Source organism: Drosophila grimshawi, unplaced genomic scaffold (genome assembly GCF_018153295.1).
Source record: "Drosophila grimshawi isolate 15287-2541.00 unplaced genomic scaffold, ASM1815329v1 contig_44, whole genome shotgun sequence".
Classification (NCBI taxonomy): Eukaryota; Metazoa; Arthropoda; class Insecta; order Diptera; family Drosophilidae; genus Drosophila; species Drosophila grimshawi.
Window position 1 is genome coordinate 22,206,847 of NW_025063240.1, and position 20,397 is coordinate 22,227,243.

The window sequence follows — 20,397 nt, forward strand, 5'->3', positions numbered from 1 at the left end:
CAAAGACTTTTAAATGCTCTCCTATAATGATTTAAGCGTTAAGCGAGCAACGAGCAACGAGCTAAACAAATAAATAATAAAATAAATATTAAACTGCAGAGTAGAGTTAAACAAGAGCTACGAGTTTATAGCTGATCAGTTGGGGGTGTTGCAGATAGTATTGTTTTCTCAGATGTTATGTGTGCGCTGCAACAACAAATTGTGTGTGGATATGGCTTGGATTTAGTACAAACTGTTAACTCATTAACTCGAAGTTCATAATGTCTTGCAAAGTGTGTAGTATGCAGTCGTAAAAGATTAATTGTTAAAATATTAAATGGCCAGAGGAGGCAGCAAAGTATTAAGCAATTATTTGAGTGTTAAACGATTTAATTTACTCAATAGAAAAATGTTGTCTGTTATTTGTTTTGCGAAGAACTCCAACACAACCAGCGAACTTTGTTTAGTTTCATGACTATCGATAAAACTTGATAATGTAATCGATTCTAATCGATTTGTATAGTTGCTAGCTGTTTATAATCCAACTCAGGCTGTGTTTAGTTGAAGTTAAATGTGAAAATATTGTCTATTTTGATTACTTATCGATATCAGTAGATAGTATAAACGATTTTTATCGATAGTTGTAGTTGTCAGCTGCTTGCAATATAACTCCGACTAGGTTTAGTTGCAGTTATCTGCAGCTTGCTTATGCAACTTCAGGCATTAAATTATACAACTACGAAGCCTGTTGATGGACAGACAGACAGACAGACAGATAGACAGACAGACAGATAGACAGACAGACAGATTGGCACGACTGTGGGACAAAGGAATTGTTAATGAGCGTGGAGGATACTCGTTGTGTGTATATATATATATATATATATATCTAGTCAAGTTGGAGTTGGAGTTGGAGTCGGAGAAGGGGGACTGTCACTTCTGATCCGCCTTGTTGCTTACATTAACCGAGGTGACTAAGAATGTGAATTTGAATGAGTTTTAACTTACGGAAAGTGAATGTCTCTCTGCAGCACCATCCTCTTTATTTATTTATTTATTTATTTACTTGCTTTTATTTTTATTTTGAGCACTTAATAAAATTATTCCTGTTTCTGTACTATTTGCAGTTGCTATTTTGGCTGAGATGACGCTGAGAATGATGCTGTTGCTGTGCGCCACAGTGTTGCTGCTGCTGATCACAGCAGCAACAGGTAGCCCGAACAACAACAACAACAACCGCAATAACAACCACCACAACAACACCCGCTTGCACCACCAACGCCTGCATCGAGCGCATCGTCATCATGTCAAATCGGAGGTGGAACTGTTGCCGGGCGCAACAATGCCACAACCGCCTCAACGTGCCACAGACTCAACAACACGGCTCCGTCGCCTCCATCACTATGCCCACAATCCGTACAACAAAGTCCTGACGCGTCGCCTGCATCAGCAGCCACATCATCAGAGTTCCGAATGGGATCACAATACATATAATATTTATACCAACACTTTTGGACCACCTCCGCCGCCCGTCTCCCCCTATGCAGGCAAAGGTGAGGACAACACGGGCGATGTGGAGTTCATTGGCGTCGGTAGTCGTGGGCGAGGTGGGCGTGGCTATGAATATGTGCCGGCCATAACCACCGCTGCACCACCGCCGAATCTCAATCGTCGCGCCATCACACCAGGCCTGACAATGGGCACTGTGCCACCGCTGGTGCCGGCTCGCAGGGGTTACAGCTTTACAACAACGGCGCCCAGCACGGTGGGCACCAGCAGCACCACCACCACCGAGGATCCCTATGAGACGAACACCATCAGTCGCAACTCTCCCACAGATGCCAAGGAAATGGAGCGGTAAGCCTTAATCTATATGTATATCTAATCCAAGTTCAAGATCAAGGTCAGTTCTCAACTTGACATAAATAAATAAAGCAAAGCAAGTCAGTTGCCATAAGTTGGCTTCAAATTATTAAGGAGAAACAAGTAATCCAAGAAATTACAAGTCAGTTGCCATAATCTGGTTTCATTTGTGCATTTAAATGAACAACAGCCCACAGCTGATTTGAATCAATTGCATATCTTCTGGTCTTCATTGATTGCGACGTCACTTGGCCATATTGTGTTGGCTGAGAGAAAATGTTGGCTTGGCGGATAAGCAAATTAGAAATATCGAATAGGTAATTTTGTGGAACCAAATCTGTGTTCGATCTTAGTTATCAATAACAATTAAATAAGCTTTATCTTCGTATGAATTACGAGAATAGTCTCTGAGCTTGGCTGACAGACAGACAGATATAAATGGCTAAATCTGCTCGACTTTTCCTACGAATCAGGCATATATATATTTATTTTATTTTGCATATATATATAAGGGATCGCAGCTGCTTCCTCATTTGCACAAATGCATAAAACCCTTTCAATAAAACAAGTTATTTGTCTTTAATTTGGTTCGCATTGAAGAAGTGAGCATGAAATGTGCTTAGCCCTGGACATGATTATGTACAATAGCAGAGGACAAATGGGCGTATGCGTGATTTTTCAGCTGCAGGGCGTGTAGAATTGCATTGAGACAGAGAGAGAGAGACAGAGAGAGAGAGAGGGAGGGGCAGTGGCAGTGGCAGCTGCAGAGGGGGAATGCAGCACTCAAGGCTGGGTCAGCCATAAATTTTCAGCTGTTGCCGTTGCCGCTGCCGCTGCTACCTTTAACATTTATGCTTGCCCCTTGTGCCGCAGCTTATCTGAATGAACATAAATTATTAAAAATATATTATGACAGTTTCAATGTCAGCGCAAAGACAACGATAAAAGCGATGAAAACGGCGACAACAAGTATAAAAAACATTTCCCTCTAAGTCAAAATCAAATGTGAAGAATACTTATTAGCGAGGCAAGGCTAAGTGGCTGGCTCCATTTTCAATTGTTATGTCAATTGCAACAAATCAATGCGCACTTGCGGCAAACTGAACGCTGAACGCTGCGGCAGGCAGCTCCTTAAATGTAGCACGACAACGCAACAAATGCCACAAAGACACAAAAAGACTGGCTAACAAGATTGTGACTGGCATTGGACGCTTGGACAGATACAGTTGTTGTTGTTGTTGTCGTTGCTGTTATTTGTTGTCTTTTGTGTTGCTGCTTTTGCTGTCTGCATGGTCATTTTAAGGTAATGAACTTTAACGAGTTTTCAATTGCCAGCGTTGATGTTTTCTAATTGGAATTAATGTGCGTCTACTTAAGGGCAAAGACACGCAACAGTGCAACAACACTGGGCCCCCCCCCTCCCCCTCTGCCCTCTCCCTCTCTCTCTCGAATTTTCTATTGGCGCACGTTGCGTATGTGCAATGTGCAATGTGCAATAATCTGTGGCAGCCGCCTCTGCAATTTAGAAGGTGTTGCTCTGCTTGTTGTTTGCGCGAATTTGAGCTGTTGTTGCTGTTGCTGTTGTTTGTGGCTAGTTATGACACATTTTGATTTATGTGGCAGCAACAGCAACAACTGCCAAAAGCGCCAGCAGGCACTGAAACAACTCGCATCATCAGTCATAAATTGCAGCTAGTGCACAGTGGCACAGAATACTGCACAGAGTCTCGAGTTGCTTCCCTAATTGATTAATATAAACGTTAAGATAGTCTAATATATTTTATATTGATATATTATTATGCAAAAAGTAATCCAATGAACAGGCCAGCAAAGCTGAGACTTGAAATCAGAAAATATATTGGTCAAACGCTCTCAGAGGAAAGACTTTTAAACAGAGATTTTCAAGCTGAGACTGTTACACAAATACTGCCAAACAGACTCTAAAACTAAGACTAAAAATCGAAAACTAATATTAAGCTGATTGTTAAGACGAACTCTGTAAGAATGGTGACTAAGCTAATACTCGCAAATTGATTTTAAACTATCCCAATATACCCTTTATTGATTTGGAAATAGAGTAAATAGAGTAGAGGAAACCTTCTACACATGATATATACAGCAAAATCAGGTAATGCTCAAATGCAGTCGAATCGATGTGAATCAGCGATATTTGATATGTGCACCACTGTGCTGGGCTCATGTTCACGTAGGCGACAGAGTCGCAGCGAACAGGAGGAACGATAACAAAAGTTGACGCTGGCCGAGCCTCTATTACGAATACTATTTATTTAAGCGTTGCACGTGCAACAGCCAACAGGCAGCAGTAAGCAGCAAGCAGCCAGCAGTCAGCAGCCTGCAGCCAGCAGCTAGTTGCTTGCAACTTGAAAACTGCGCAAGTTGCAAGTTGCTATTTGCTATTTGCTGTTTGCTATTTGCTGTTTGCTAGTTGGCGCAATAGTGGATATGGAAATGAGTGCTCATTTTGCTGGGAGCAGCCGAAGCAGTCGCTAGATGTTTGCTGGATAAATTCACACGCCGCCGACTCAACTCAACTCGACTCGACGCGACTCGACGCGACTCGAGTTGCAGCCTCTACTCTAATGGACAGTGCAACATTTCAATTGCAGTTTGCCGCCTTTGGGGCATGTAATGCGGTGTTAATCAGCGTCATATGCACCGATTTGCGGATATCAAATGCTGTCGAGAGCGCCTTGCAACGCAATGTGTTCAATGCACAGATATCCTGTGGAATATTGTCCTAATAGAAATTATATGAACAAGTTTGGGATTTAAATTGTGTTGCTTTTGTGTCCAGGTGTCAAATCGAATCTTATCTCGAACTCGTTTTCGATTCCATTGCGTAATCTGTAAGAGTTCTGATAAAGGCTAAAGGTTCCTAATTTTGTGTTTAGTATTCGGTTTTGGTTTGAGAGAGAGAGAGAGAGAGAGAGAGAGATAAACAGACAGAGAGAGAGAGAGAGAGAGAGAGAGAGAGAGAGGGAGGGAGAAGATATATCTGAACTTGTAAATCACATACATAAATCACAATTAAATATGCTCAGAGATTTCCCGTAGATATGTTAAAATTTGAAATCTTATGAAAGAACTGGAGGGTTCTGCATATAGAAAGAGTTATCTTATTTTAACTAATCCTTAAAATAATGTTATATTTCCTAACTGGTTCCACTTCGGCATCGTTAAAGTTGAGTTTTCGGGTTAACACCCAGAATTGAAAATTGATTTGAGGCCTGATCTAAAAGACATATTCTCAATGGATTCAGAGCTATCTGCTTCTGCTGATTATGTGTCACGAAACCCCTTATAAGCCTTTCACATAGTTACAGGGTATGCAAATGAAGTGAACTTACCCCCCAGCACCCAGCACCCCCCTGTCATTTGGCTCAGCTCAACTGGTTCGCCAGCCTCGCGCTTCTGTTGATGATTTCAATTTTTGCCTGTCTCCTGTGCATGTTGCTGGTAATTTGTTGTTGTTGTTGTTGTTGTTGCTGTTGCAGCTGACAATTGATGGATGTGTGTTTTTTTTGGGGCGCACGCTTTGATTGAAGTTTGAAGATTTCAATTTCGTTGGGGATATTTTGATTTGCTGTTTGTTTTTCGTCCGTTGTGCGGCATGCAAAAATGTTGGCTGAAGTTTGTTTTTGGCTTTTGTTGCAGCAGCAAAACGAGCAACAAATGGAAAGGCCACTTGTTGCAGCCTGTTAAACCGTTAATCTCTTAACTGCATCTGTGTCAAAAAATGGCCCCACAAGTATTGAAAACAAAGCAGGGCCTTGACTTCAATATTTATGGACAACAACATCAGCGAACATAAAATGGCAGCAACAATTGGCGAAAAATGCTTAAATCAAATGCGACAACAATGCACAGAGCAGCAACAACAACAAGAATAATGAAAATAACAAAGAGTTATGTGCACTTTAAGCAACTTTGTGACCCCAAACAGACGCACAGCTGAGCTTCAGTTTGAGCCAAGATCTCTTGCAAATGTTGGCCGCCTGCAAATTGCTTGTCAACAATCGAAGGCGGCCTGGCCTGGTCTGGCCTGGGTAATAATTACGGGCCTACGATTTGATATGCTGGCCGTGCTTGGAAAAACTGCACTTGGTGGAATCGAATGAGTTGCCGTTGTGAAAATTCGTTAACATTTTGCACACCGTGAAACAGCATTATGCATTATGCTCAATGGGCAACGCCTACGCGTGCCACACAACTCATGGGAGCAGCAGTAGGAGCAGCAGCTGTAGTGGGAGTCGCAGTCGGAGTGGGAGTTGGAGTCGGAGTCGGAGTCTGCGTTGTACACTCGTCAAAAAATAAATCAAACTGAATTTAAGATTCTGATTAGTCAGAAATAAAATGTCTAAAATTGAAGATGGTCACTTTCTAAAAACCAGCTTTTCTTTCTTAATTTCAGGGAGTATTTTTCAAAAGCTTAAAAATAATGTTCCTAATTTCCAGAGAGTGGTTTTCAAAGTGTGTCCAAAGAAGATTTCTTACATTTCTTCGAAGAGTCAATGTTTGCATCTCTATCTTTTTGAAAAAGACCACAAAATACTGTTCAAAATAATTGAGAATAATTTGAGAAAAATGTTTTGCTATATTTATAAATTTGTTGTAAAAAGACTTGACTAATTTTTGGGGCAATTTACTAAATTGTCTGAGTGTAGGAGTCTGTGTTGCAGTCTTTCTGCGTCTTATCGGCTAACCAAGTCAGGCCATCAGGCAAGCTGGCAAGCTGGCAAGCAGCCAAGTTGGCAAGTTGGCAAGGGTAAGCCTAGGTAAAAACCTTGGCCCAGGCAGAGAGTCAAAGAAACGCGCGCTTCAGCTTTAATGAGTTTTTCACAAATGAAGCGGAGAAAAACCTCGAGAGACAACAATGTGAACACGTGCATAAAACACGACATGACACGACACGACACGACACGACACGGCAAGACACGACTCGAATTGACAGACATACACAGAGAGCCATATATGGCAAATACACAGAGATTAATGTGGATGGAAATATATGCAAATTTGTAAGTAAATCTCATAAAAGGTCGACTTCCATAAGCAAGTGGTATTTAAATGTGGACAATAAATGTGTTGACTGAAGTCAAATATGTTGTATAAGCTAGTAGACAGAAGAATGTGTTCATTGAATTAATTTTCTTATTTTTATAATACATTAATTGATGTCCTTCGATATGCATTTTCTATGCCAGCTAGTCTCTTAGAAGATTCGAAACCAGTTAGCAGCTCGACTAGCAGATACCCTGAACCCAGTTTTAATTGGTTCAATATGCAAATATGTTTTTGTTAACAATATGTTTCTTAATGAAAACAGCTTATTAATAATACGTCAGATTATATTAAATATTAATTGAGTCTTGTTATTGTAAATAGATTTATATGAGAAATGCAGACGGACTGTAGTTGATGCTGGTCAGGAATACATATCCCCTATAGTGTCGGACAAGCTTCCTTCTGCCTGTCACATAGTTTTGCACAACTAAATTACACTCCTTTTACCAATCATATTGATAATAACTGTTGATATCAATTATCAATATTTCATTTTAATGTATTCTTTTAATAAGAGTGAACCCTAATCTCGACTTATACTTTTCGCTTTCTTTTAAATTATGCATATTTCTCTCATTTCGAATGCTATAACTTAAATACCTCTCCCAGTTAACCTCAATGACAGATGACTATCGGAACTATCAAGTAACTACTGCCTTTGCTCAGAGTCAGCATACGCTTGACAATCAACGAAAGTTGCTCAATTAAAATGCAACAAAGAACAACAAAGAAATATAAATTTATAATGCCATATTGATTGAACAAATAGACGATATCATGTTTAGTATTTACATACAAAATACACTTGCCAATACACTCTGAATGCAATTAGTGAGTTTACATATGGCTAGAATTGAGTAAGTCACACACAATACAGAGGACAGAGGACAGACAGACGGACAGACAGTCGGACAGACAGTCGGACATGACACACTGTCTTTCAGTCAGCAGCAGCAGCAACTCCACAATAATTTGCAAATCACGCAGCTTCGCATCTCAAGTTGAAAATTGGGTTAATGCAATGCTGGCAGGCTCGAGCCAAGAGACAAGAGTTCGACTTGGCTGCAGAAGGAGGGGGTTGGATGCAGGGGTTGCCGAGGGGGACAGTTGGACAGGTCAGACATATTACATGTAAACTCGTTCGCAGAGAGCAGGAGGAGGAGGAGGAGGAAGCGGAGGGGCAGGGGCAGGGGTGTAGGGAGTGTATGGAGTTGGGGGGAGGGAGTCGACTGACTTTTGTCTTGCAGGCATACAAAAGACAACAAAACTGTGCGCCTGCGCCACACACACCACACACACACACACACACACACACACACAACACAAACACCAAGTGAACCACCCAAAAAGCGTCGAGCGGACATGACGCACAAAATTCCTCATAAAACATACACTCAGCGAAATAAGTCTGATCTGCAAAACTTTCTACATATTATTAGTAGTTTAGGCTACGCCTTGAAGATGTGAAAGTGGCTTAAGCAAGTTGTGCAACGGGCAGGAACAGAAGGAGGCAGGAGGCGAGCCCATCAAGGATATATATTCTAGATCAGCATCGATAGCTGAGTCGATCTGTCTGCCACAAAATAAACTCCCAAAAAATCAACATTTCAATTTCCAAAGAGTTAGAAATGCACAAGGCATACCCAATTTTCGCCGAGTGTACAACAACAAGCAGCCAGCAGCAGCGATAAGCCACGTAGAGAACGAGACACGCCATTTGGCTTACTTAATTATGTTGCAATTGGATACCACAAGATGACGACTGAATATAAACACACACACACACACACACAACTATCTGTATCTGTGTCCGTATCTGTGTTTGTATCTGCATCTGCATCTGCATGTGGCTTAGAGTGAAGCATGGCAAGGTATGCAGCGACTGGCGCTAGCCCCTTGAGTTGTGTTTGGATAACTTGATTGTTAGTGGAGCAGACAGCAACACTTGCTTTGCGGCCCTTTGCTTTCCAAAAGCTATTGCCCAAAAAAAAAAGACAACTTTTCACGCGATTTTTGTGATAACAATCGCTCAAAACTTAAAACTTAAAACTTCAAACTTCAAACTGAAAAGTGAAGCAGCCGAAAATATGTTAATTTGATGAAAATGTGTTCGTTGCGCTTTTGTTAGCGCGTTTTTCTATAGAAAGAAATGAAGAGAAAAAAAAGTGAAAAAGAAGTGGAAATCGTGAGGAGGCAGCTTTTGGCTTTTAACTTGATTTTGGGGTCTCTTCTCTTGCTTCTCGCTGCCTTTGCTCACGTTTGCTCACTAATCGGATTTTCGGGCATGGCTTCGAGCAGGGATTGTTGCTGTTGTTGTTGCTGTTGCTGTTTAAACAAGTTTGGGGCATTAATCATGCTTTACACACCGACTCGGGTTGCCACTGCAGCAGTAGGAAAGGGGCGGGGGTTAGGGGGAGGTAGCCGCATTAGTAGGGCGCAACGCATTGACAGGCCCATTGGTGGGGAGGAGATCGCTTATCGCCGCCCAGATTACGATTATGTTGTATAGGGAAAAGAATATAAAAAAGAAATGAAAGAAAGACGCACACGCCACATTTCGGCCACTGAACCCATTTTGGCCCTCTCAGCCTGTGTTGGCCAGTGCTGGGCTGCTTTTGGGCCCAGCTTCCTTGGCATATAATCAGCATCGAGTCCAGTTCGCATGCAAACTGTTGGCTTGCGGCGCACTTGACTTGGCTATCTTCTGATTGTTGTTGTTGTTGGCCTCAGTCAGTCTTAGCCAGAATGTCTGACACATTTGCGTTGCAGCAATTTTCATTTCACTTTTGCGCCTAGGCACTGCCCAAAGTTGCCAGTGCAATATTTTTTATTGAATAATCTCTTCGCTGGCGAGCCCACAAGACAAATTTACGGCCAAATTAGAACTGCGAACTGGCCAAACTGAGAACTGAGCACTGAGCTGAACACTGAAGTATGCGGCAAGTAGGATCAGTGACTGGCGGTTCTTTTTTGCTTTTGCTTTTGCCTTAAACTGTAACTCATTTGCTAGGGTAGCGCAGGGTATACACGAATTCTTGTGCAAAGTGTAGAAGAACAGAGTATTACTTTTGCATGGGAAGAGCTTACTTTTCTAGATCAAAATGATGAGGTTTTATTAATATTAAGTGTAAAATTAGATCGATAAGTAAATAAAATGAAAATATACTGTCAAGAACTTTAAATATACTTTTGGAGTATATATCTATCAACTTAATACATTTAATCATGAACTGCGAGGTAGACAGTAAAAAGCGAAGTTGTCCAAAAGTGTATAATTGGCAGAAGAAAGCATTGTGGACACCATAAAGTATATTTAATCGAATCGATTTAGCCAGATACGTTTGTCAGTACTTATATACAATCCGATTGCAGATACTAAAAGTACTCGGACCAATTATAATTATAGGGAATTAAGCCGGCAGCAAAACCGTTTATTGAATAATAATCCGATTGGAACCAGAACCGGAACTGAAATTTGATTTGGCATGTTTCCCTCAGCGGCAAAGACGAATGCCACAAATAAATATGTATTTATAGATTTTGTGGGTTTCATTCTCGAATCGAGCTTGTTGTCGTCTCATTCTTCTTAACTTGGATTCAATATTCGTGATTAACAACTTTGGTTCAGAAAAAGACAAAGACAAGGTAAAAACTTGAGTGCAGTGTAGCTGCAAGTCGAGCAGCCTCGACTGCTACACTCTTACTAGCTGTTGTAGCAAAAATGATAAAATATTAATCACTTTGTCAGCTTTTGCTTGCTGCAGTTAGCTGCTAAAAATAGAGTAGCCATTAGTCGGCTCTTAGCTTGTTAGTCTGCTGTTTTGGCCAGCTTCTGCTGAGTGCTGTAATAATTCTTGACTGCTAGGAAAAAAGAGAAGAAATAAAATAAAACTAAAACTAAAAGCAAGGCAATGTTGGCTGCATGTTGCACTTGCCCTGGAATGGAATGGAATGGAGTAAAATGGACATGACTAAAATATTATTAGAAATTGTGATGCAGTGCGTCGACATCGTCGTCGCCGTTGTCTTCCTTCGGCTTGTTTGTGGTCAGAGGGAGGCGTTTCGCATTTAGCGCTAAGTAAGAAGCCAAATAAAGGGGCTAACAAACTGGGAAACTAAGCGAACTGAGCAAATGAGCAGACTGCCAAGAGGGGCAAACAAGACTGGGAAGATCGGGAATACTGAGCAGAAGACTGGGAAGACTGGGATGACCAGGAAGCATGTCTAAAAATGCAGTCTTCTTGTTGCCGTTGCCGTTGCTGTTGCTGTTGTGGATCGTTGTCGTGGCTGTCGTCATGTTTGGCTTGTGGGAGTTGCAACAGTTGCAGCAGTCGCAAGTTGCAGTTGCAATGCGGCCTAATGATGCATTTGGCCACCGCAGCCCGTGGACCATGGCAACATGGCAACTGAAATTGCATTTTGGCTGGCCAAGCCAATTTAGATTCTAATTTCATGCAACAAATCAGATTAGTTTGGCCCGCAATCACACACACACACACACACACATAAAGAGAGAAGAGGAGGCCAAAGAGTACAGTTAGCCAGGTTAAACTCTGTGGCAAGTTTCTTTTCGAGTCTTTGTCTTGACCTTAAACGCTTTCCAGCACGCTTAACATACGACCGTAAAATATCTATATATATATTTTTTTATATAGCCTGACAAACAATAATTTTTTATATGGAAAATCCGCTGCACTTTTCCGCCTTGGTTATGGCCAAATAGTTAAAGCCGCTTTACAGCCGTTAAGTGTCGCCAACTTGTGTAGCCTTTATTTCTTAACGGTTTTCTTTCTTTTTTTTCCTCGTGTGTGTGTTTGTGTTAAATGCATTTTTTCTGTTGACAAGAAACTTTTAGTAAACTGGTTTGGCCAAGCGACACTCGAAAATGACCCCCGAGCGACTAGTTGCTTATTGCTTAAAACAGCTCATAAAAATGATTTAACTTAACTTAAATCGAGCGCTTTATTCAAATAGGAAGTCTTAAGAAAAGATTTGATTGCCTCTGGTGCGGTGCCATTGTTGTATATTTTGTAAGGGCTTCAGTTTTGCATATGTATATATTCAATATGTACTTACCATAGTCCCTTACAAAAGAGATTAAAGCCCATTTCAAGCTGTTCCCACGAATGCAACGCTTTTATTCACTCAACAATGCAATCTGAAATTAAAAATGATTTATATTCAAATAAAGCTTTTGTGTAAAAGACTATTTCAATTTAGCTTAATGATTGAGAAAACTGCCTAAAATAATAGCTTGATTTATTTATAATCTAAAACTATATCAAAATTGATAGCCAAATTTATTGTCTTTGAAAGTTGTCTTAGTGCTCAAAATGAAGTCTATAAATATCTGTCTGTAAAAGAATATATCAATTTAACTGGATGATTGTGAAAACTAACTTTAACAAATACTTAAAATAATAGCTTGATTTATCTGCTAAAATCATAAGCAACTAATTCACATATGAAAGCTGTATTTATTCCCTTAAAAAAATAAAATCTATAAATATTTCCATGTCTGAAAATATCTCAATTTAACTTGATGATTGAAAAGTAGCTTTAACAAGTAGTTAAATTAATAGTTTTATTATTTGTATACATTTGCCATGCATACTAAAATCATAAACAACTATTTTAATATTGAAAATCGTCTCGTCGAAGGGAAGTCTATAAAAGTGTTCCTTTAAAAGAATACATCAATTAAGCAGAATCTTAATGATAGCTTTAACAAGTAGTTAAAATAATAGTTTTATTATTTGTATGCAGTTCCCAAGCACACTAAAGTCTTTAATAACTATTTTAATGTTGAAAATCGTGTGGTCAAAGGGAAGTCTATAAATATTTTCATAGCCATGACAATAATAATTAATCTGAAACAATTAGCATATCTAAAGGTTGAGCATTGAAAAATTGATACCATATAAAGTGGGAAACAACAAGCCAAGCAGCGAAGGCAGATAAACAACAATGTTGTGCTGGTTTTTAGCTGAACTCTATATGAATATGAGAAGCCCATTTATTATTATGAGCCGAGATGCTGCAGTCCATTAAGACAACGCCCACACACACCACACACACACACACACCACACACACCACACACACACTCGCTCCTGGTTCACCTTTTGGCCTGGCGCTGACTCAGCTACAGAAAACATCGGCTCAAAGAGAGGCTCATCAATTCTTATTTTTCTTCAGCTTTCGTGCTTCTCAATAAACATGAATCGTAAATCAATAAAGCCAAACACAAACTCAAAAGTTCAGCCCGAAAAGGTTGACCACTGTGCAGCAGCGAGAAGAAAAAGAAGAGCGCCCTTCTTGTAAAAATTGAGCAGTTGAAAAGTTTTTATTTTGATTAATTGCTGCCGCAATACAATTTCATGTGAAATACATTTTGATTGATGTTTTTATAATTTTGCAACATTAAAATGTGGCAAAGAAGTGAAAATGCCTCCGCGCAGAGAGACTTGCTCGACTTGCAGATATGCTGTAAGCCAGTCTTTGCCAGCTTAAAATGATTCCCTTTTTACCCTTCACAAAGGGTATACCAATGTCAGCAGCAGTAGCAGTTCCGGCTACATTTTTGCTCTGTTGCAGTTCAAGTTTTTTTTTGGGGCAATGTTGCAGTTGAAGCAGCAGCCACAGGTGTTCCGGCGATCAGTAATTAAAAATTCAAATTTAATTTTCAGTCTAAACGTTTCTAAACAAAAGCAATGAAGACAACACACACATTAACATCTGGACACAGCAGGCTGTCCCGCCGGATCCGGCAAAGATTTATGCCGTCTATGCGGAATGGGAACGCGGATAAGGGGCAGCTCGGGTTAGAGAGGCAGGGGCAGGGGCAGGGGAGACAATGAGAATTTCATGTTGCACTTTGTTGGCACAGTTTTTTATTTTTCTGCTTTGGTAAAGAAAAACTTCCGCATTTTGTGCTGGCTCCTTGTTGCTGCTGTTGTTCTTGTTGATGTTGTTGTGGCGCCCTTATACTGCTGCATAAATAACGTGAGAATTATGGCACAAGAGCAGCAGCCCAGTTTGCAGTTTCCAGCAACAGCAACAACCCGAACAACAACAACAACAGCAACAGCAACAACAGCAACATAAATATGCATGCGCAGCCATAAAGAAATTGTTAAATGTTTCGAGTCCCAATCTCAGACTCAGAACCGTTGCGCTTTTATATTGCTCAGGCCAAAGTCACAAATTTTTGGCAGCCAACGGTTCACTTGGCAGCTACACTCGCAGAAAAACAATATATATTATGCTACCAGAGGGTTTTCGAAATATTTAAGAACACATTCAAAAAAACCTGAACTCAGCTTAAGCAATTAAAATCAGAAGCGAACATTTTCTGATTACTTCACTGAGCATCAAAATGGAACCGAAAACGTTGAACGAAATTAACAGATTGAAATTTAGAACCAGAACCGAAAATCAATTCAGTTTGATTAACTTGATCAACAAAAAACCAAGAATGTTTGAAGCTCTGCCTTAAGATGAATCCCGATGGAATTCGAAATAGATTGGAGTCTATGCAACACAAACAAAACATATTTAAATTATTATAAGAAGTCACCAAACAATAAACAGCCAAGAAAATATGTAAATTCCCAAATTGAATATATTTAAATACTCAGATTGAATATATGTAAATTGTGGAATGGACATGATTCAATTCAGCTGTTTGTCGTCTTACTTTTCATTATAGATCGGCAGATTAAAAGTTTGTGATGAAGTCTCCAAGGAGACGTCTCAATATTTATATTCCTGATCATCATCATCAGCAGCCGATCCATTAGAGCCACGACTTTCTATCTATCAGTCTCAGAGACTATAAGAGCTGGAGAGTTCCAACTTATATCGAGATTAAGCTTGGAATATATCCGTATTTATGTTGTGGGCAGTATTGCAGGATGTATTACTATATCATTATCATTATGGGAATAATCGGTCGAAAGATGAGTTCTTTTACGAACAACTCTTTGGTTCATTAACATATCTAAGCTAATTACTATTATTATTTTCGACTGAAAATGATCGAGATTTGTTCTCCGATTTGCAAGGCTAATCTTTGTGAAGATACTGTGAAGATATTTTCAGTTTTATTCGCGTTTTTTTTGTTGAGTGTAGCTTCAGTAAAAGCTCCAGCTTCAATTGCAACTGTTACTTGCAAAGCAGTAGTCAATACTCAGTCAGTCAGTCAGTCAGTCAGTCAGTCAGTCAGTCAGTCAGTTGAGTGAGTGACCACATCACGCGCCTGCAATTGTTTTGGCCTGAACCCGCATTGCCAATTACGACACCAGCAACAGCAACAGCAGCAACTGCAACAGCAACTTGCAGCAGCAGCAGCAACTGGCAACCGGCAACTGGCAACTGGCAACAGCAACAACTCCCCATTTGCAATTTATGGATGCTCGCTGGCCAGTTGGCTTCTTTTATTGTGTGTTGGCTTTTTGGGCAGTTCGAAAATCGACTGCAACCAAAAATATACGAAACAATTCAAAACACAGCAAGAAATACGACTTATTATCAGCTTTTATGCGCTGGCACTGCTGGCGGGCAAAGGTCTTGACGTTTGATGTTTACAGTTGCGATTTACAGTTTGACTGACACTGCTATAAATATATACATATGCTATAAATACATTTTGCTCACCATATTCGTAAACATCCGATTGCCTTTTGGTATTTGGTATTTAGGCCAAAACACACACAAAACGAAAATGTTTATCACTAATCGATTTGAAGGAAAACTGTTTGCGATAAGGAATCGATTTTGGAGAATTACAGTTTGAGTATAATAAAAGGAATTCTTTGCATAAATTCCAATTTCCTATTTTATAGCATACATTTTGAAGAACTTACAACAAATCCAAAAGAAACTCAACTTTGCAAACTGAAAAATAAAATGAATTTTTTAAGAAATCTTATTATTTCTGAGAACTGAAAATGCGATCCATTTGAGGACTTACAGCTTGACTGCCACAGCCAAATTGTAAAGAAAGCTAATGCAAAATCTGCACAAAGATTTGTATTTTCAAGAAAAACGAAGCCAAAGGAAAATTAACCCACTGAAAACTGATTTTTCGCAGTAAATATGCAAAAAAAAGATACAAAAAATACAAAAAATGTGAAGGCGTCTTTTCATCGCTGATTTCGCCACATTTTGTGACGTTTGTTGTACGGTTAAATGACATGTGACAATTGTGACGTTGTTGCAACAGAGGCAACAGCGACAACAGCGGCAACAGCGACAACAGCGGCAACATCGTCTGCTGGGCGTCTGCCGCCGACTGGCAACCTGTTGGCCAGTTTATTATGACAGTAATTGGCCAGGCATCGTCAGCGTCAGCGTCATCGCCATCGCCATCGTCTGGAAAAGTCAGTTTCAGTTTCAGCTTCAATTTCACTTTTGCTGTGCATGTTGCACTTGCAGTTGCAGCCGATGTTGCAATGCACTGATCCATGTTTTAAATATATATATGTTTAAATGTTCACATTTTGGATGGCTCTGTTCGCAGTCGACACATTTGCGTGCAGCAGCGGACGATCACGATGCCGGTGAAGACAACGGAGGTGTACACGCGACCCACCTGGAAACACATCAGCACCCCCTGCCAGCCACCCACCCATGCTGGCCAGATGTGCACCCGGGTCCAGTTGGTGCACGAGCCCGCTTACAGGGATGTCATCAAGCACAAGCCCGCCCAGCAGATGACCTACGATTGCTGCACCGGCTGGTCCAAGGAGACAACTCGCTCCGATGCGTGCATGAAACGTGAGTTGGGCAAATGGAGTCGTTAGTAGCCTGCCTACACTCGAAAAAAAACATAAACTGTTTTCTTATATATAAAAGTTACTTCTTAAAACATGAAAAACTTTCTGGTTTTAGTATGATTTTATCCCGAGTGTTGCAGCAACTTTCCAGATCCATTCTTAAGCTATAATCTATAATTCCCCCTTCAATTTTAATCACAGCTATTTGCACCAGTCGCTGTCAGAATGGTGGCAACTGTACGGCCCCGCAGACGTGCAGTTGTCCGGCGGGATTTACGGGTCGCTTCTGCGAGCAGGATGTGAACGAGTGCGAGACGGAGAAGCCCTGCGATCAGCACTGTGTGAACACCCAGGGCTCCTACTACTGCCGCTGTCGCCAGGGCTTCGTGCTGCACTCGGATCAGCAGAGTTGCCGCAAACTATCCACGCATGCGGACGATGCCTTCGAGGCCCGCGATCTGGAGAATGATATAGATGACACCGATGCCGAGGTGGCGACGCGACTCCAGAAGATCGAACGCTCGCTGGCCAATGAACGAGTCCACACGAATGAGCTGCAAAAGTCACTGCAGGCCACCTACAGCGTCGTGGATACCCTCAAGAGCAGGCTAAGCACTTTGGTAAGCCACATACTACAGGGTATATATCAGTAATATCAGCTGATAAGAGCTGGCAAAGAACAGGCTGGTTGTGGCCAAGAAAGATCAATCTTTAAAGGAGATACCAATCTTTCCAGGCGACTACCGAATTCTCGATTCTTATCGATTTGCTAGCCTCTTCTGTAGAGTATACAAATGCGCACATATGTTAAAGTAATCGATTATTTGTGGTTTTAGGAGAAACAAGCGCAGGATGTGAATCGGATGCAGACGAATCTCTACAAAACGGAATCACGCACCAACAAATTGGAGAACATGTTGAATCTGCTGATGAATTGTCGGAACGGGCCCAATGCCAATTGCCCCTAAAAGGGGGCTGGAGGGGACGGGACGGGACGAGACGGTGCGGGGCCAACACAGAACTGCATTTCTTTTTTGGTTAAGTGATTAGTTTAAATATTTTTGTGCGTAGCTGCTCCTTCTGCTTGTAAGCCATTCCCGAACGCAAGTGCCTCCGTAGTTAATAAATAAACAAAACTACAACTAAAGCTAAAACTAATAATTAATAAACTTAAAAATCCCACATTTAGTACTTAAGCGAACTCGTGTCATAAATGTATATGTATTAAAAATCGAATGCTGTAGCTTATAAGCCCACAATTTCTGCTATTTTACTTATATATATATGTGTCTAGTATTTGCATGTATTTTTCTGTAAATAATATAGTTGAGAAAATAGCGCACAAATAAATACATTTTCTGTATTCGCAAACATTTCGCATTTGAATTGAAGCGCGCTGGCAGCGCTGCCAGCTAACAGAAAGGTGTGGTGAGTAGTAGAGCGAGTGGGCAACCCCACTATCGATAGGTAAGAGAACGATGGCAACATATTCAAATCTGTTTCGGTAGTTTTCAATTCAATTTCAATTGTCAGGCCATCTCTAGCGCAATCGCAAATAGCTCATGCCACCACCTTATACAGTTGCACCATTCAATAATATACTCATTGAGTTTGGCAACATGTTCCTATGACGTCAGAGTTCTGCCCTGTTCGAATGTGGAGCCCAACTGCGCAATAGTGTAACCTTCGCTATGTATGAATTGCGAGAAGTGCCAAGACAAACAACAGCTGAAATATTAATTTGCACCAAAACAAAAGAATTATTATCAATTTTAAAGATGCAAGCAGCTGAATTGAACGCAATAAGAATTGTACTACGTCCGCAGTTGTAAATTAAATGCGGGTAATTTGCCCGCAGAAATCATCAAGAGCAGCTCAAAATTAGGCAAACAGATTTCACTTTCCACAGCAAACAAAAACAAATCCAAAGTGCAATAAAAAACAAAAATGACAAACGACAAATTACCGTTAAAGCAGGCGGCAGTTTCCGTGCAGCGTTTCCAGGATGAGGCGGTGCCCCATCATCTGAGTCTGCTGCAGAATCATCGCAGCAACATTGAAAAGAGTCTCGCTTTGGGCGACTGGCAGAAGATCAAAAAGGAGGAATTAAATGCGATGCGGGTAATAAAACAAATGAAGAATCTGCTGCTCGAAATGGATGCGTTGCGTGAGAAACTGCGAGATGAGGATTTGGAGCGATTCGATGATCTGATGAAGCCTGGCAAGGATAAAGCCTTCGAGGGCATGAAACGATTTGCAGGTAAATCCTAATTCACTCTTAGAGGTGGCAGCGTGAGCCCAACACTGCTCCTATCACTAACAACAATCTGTTCTAATTCTCCATTTGTTATCGATAACCAGAATTGAAGCTGAAGTCGCCCAGTTCGCGGAGTTCTCGGTATGACGATCAGGATGAGGATCAGGACCAGGTGGTGAGCATTGTGAATGTGCCCGCCTTGCAACATGCCCTGCCCCAACTGGAGACGGACTTCCAGCTGGAGCAGCATCAGCTGGCGCAGCGAGAGGCATGCTTAGTGCAAATGGAGCAACTGCAGCATGAGATTCAGGATTTGCATGGCATGTTCCACGGCATGCGGCAGCTGACCCAGGAGCAGGCGACTAGTGTCCAAAGCATAGCGGATAACGCCGAGGAGGCATTGGAGAATGTGCAGCAGGGAGAGCGGAGTCTGAGGAATGCCTTGGGCTACAAGAAAGCCATGTATCCAGTTGTGGGTGCCCTGCTCGGCACCTGTGTCGGTGGACCCATTGGCCTTGTCGCCGGAATTAAGGCGGGCGGATTGGCTGCTGTGGGTTGTGGCATATTGGGTTTCACTGGGGGATCTGTGCTGAAAAGCAATCCAGATGTTTTGCATGGGAATATTGAGGAGCAACGGGGGCAGCAGGAGGGCAATAACGATAACGATTCTATGGAGACTTTGGAGTTGGCGGACAAATCGCACGAATGACAAACGTTGACCTTGGCCAGGAATAAGATGCCTCCTCGAGTTGCAGTTGCAAGTGGAGTTTTGTGCAGCGTGCGCAGCTTTTGTTCCATACAGTGAAAGTGGATGGTGTTGTGGATGACGAGTAGACATTGTGGATGCTGAGTATCTTGTGTATTCGGTGTATCCTTTGTGGATTCTGATTAGATACACACATCTGCTGTGGATTCTGAGTATATGTTAACTAATTCTGAGTGGATGATGTGTATTCTGGGTATCTGTGAATTGTGTCTGCTGTGGATGCTAATAATCTGTTGTGTTTGCTGAGTATATGCTGTAGATTCTGCTTGTCTACTGTGCATTCTCAACATCTGTTGTGGATTCCAGTAAATATATATAATAATGAAACACATAAACACCGACCGTCAAAAAAACTATTCGCCTCGAACATCACCACAGCAGCAGAGTCAAGTCACCCCCTTATTTTATTACACCATGCGTAAGCCGACATTCACAATGGAGTCCACAACAGATACTCAGCGTTCACAACAGATACTCAGCGTCCACAACAGATACTCAGCGTTCACAACAGATACTCAGCGTCCACAACAGATACTCAGCGTCCACAACAGCTACTCAATTTGGGCTCTCTCTCTCACTTTACATTTAAGCGTTAAATGAATTTGTTAAAAGCCAAGTAGCTAATCTTTATCTTTAACTGTACTTTATGTATCCATATTTTTAAGTTTT

At 41.2% G+C, this 20,397-nt stretch overlaps 2 protein-coding genes across 2 annotated transcripts; both read left to right on the forward strand.

Moving 5' to 3' along the window:
- Positions 1–1,201: 1,201 nt before the first annotated feature.
- Positions 1,202–17,978, forward strand: LOC6558450 (epidermal growth factor-like protein 7). Its single transcript, XM_001983242.3, has 4 exons — positions 1,202–1,836; positions 16,450–16,706; positions 16,907–17,325; positions 17,542–17,978. Exons 1-4 carry the CDS (start codon positions 1,322–1,324, stop codon positions 17,671–17,673), a joined length of 1,323 nt encoding a protein of 440 aa, XP_001983278.2. The 5' UTR covers positions 1,202–1,321; the 3' UTR covers positions 17,674–17,978.
- A 447-nt stretch (positions 17,979–18,425) lies between these two features.
- Positions 18,426–20,213, forward strand: LOC6558859 (syntaxin-17). Its single transcript, XM_001983241.3, has 2 exons — positions 18,426–18,965; positions 19,067–20,213. The coding sequence occupies exons 1-2, from the start codon at positions 18,653–18,655 to the stop codon at positions 19,669–19,671; spliced, it is 918 nt and encodes a 305-aa protein (XP_001983277.1). The 5' UTR covers positions 18,426–18,652; the 3' UTR covers positions 19,672–20,213.
- The last annotated feature ends 184 nt before the right edge of the window (positions 20,214–20,397 follow it).

What these genes read in the sequence shown, in the direction of transcription:
- LOC6558450 (XM_001983242.3), top strand. Translation starts at nt 1,322, where the DNA reads ATGCCACAACCGCCTCAACGTGCCACAGACTCAACAACACGGCTCCGT. An exon ending in GATGCCAAGGAAATGGAGCG is followed by an intron (nt 1,837 to 16,449) that starts GTAAGCCTTAAT and finishes CTCTGTTCGCAG; the next exon opens with TCGACACATTTGCGTGCAGC. An exon ending in AGAGCAGGCTAAGCACTTTG is followed by an intron (nt 17,326 to 17,541) that starts GTAAGCCACATA and finishes TTGTGGTTTTAG; the next exon opens with GAGAAACAAGCGCAGGATGT.
- LOC6558859 (XM_001983241.3), top strand. Translation starts at nt 18,653, where the DNA reads ATGACAAACGACAAATTACCGTTAAAGCAGGCGGCAGTTTCCGTGCAG. An exon ending in GGGCATGAAACGATTTGCAG is followed by an intron (nt 18,966 to 19,066) that starts GTAAATCCTAAT and finishes ATCGATAACCAG; the next exon opens with AATTGAAGCTGAAGTCGCCC.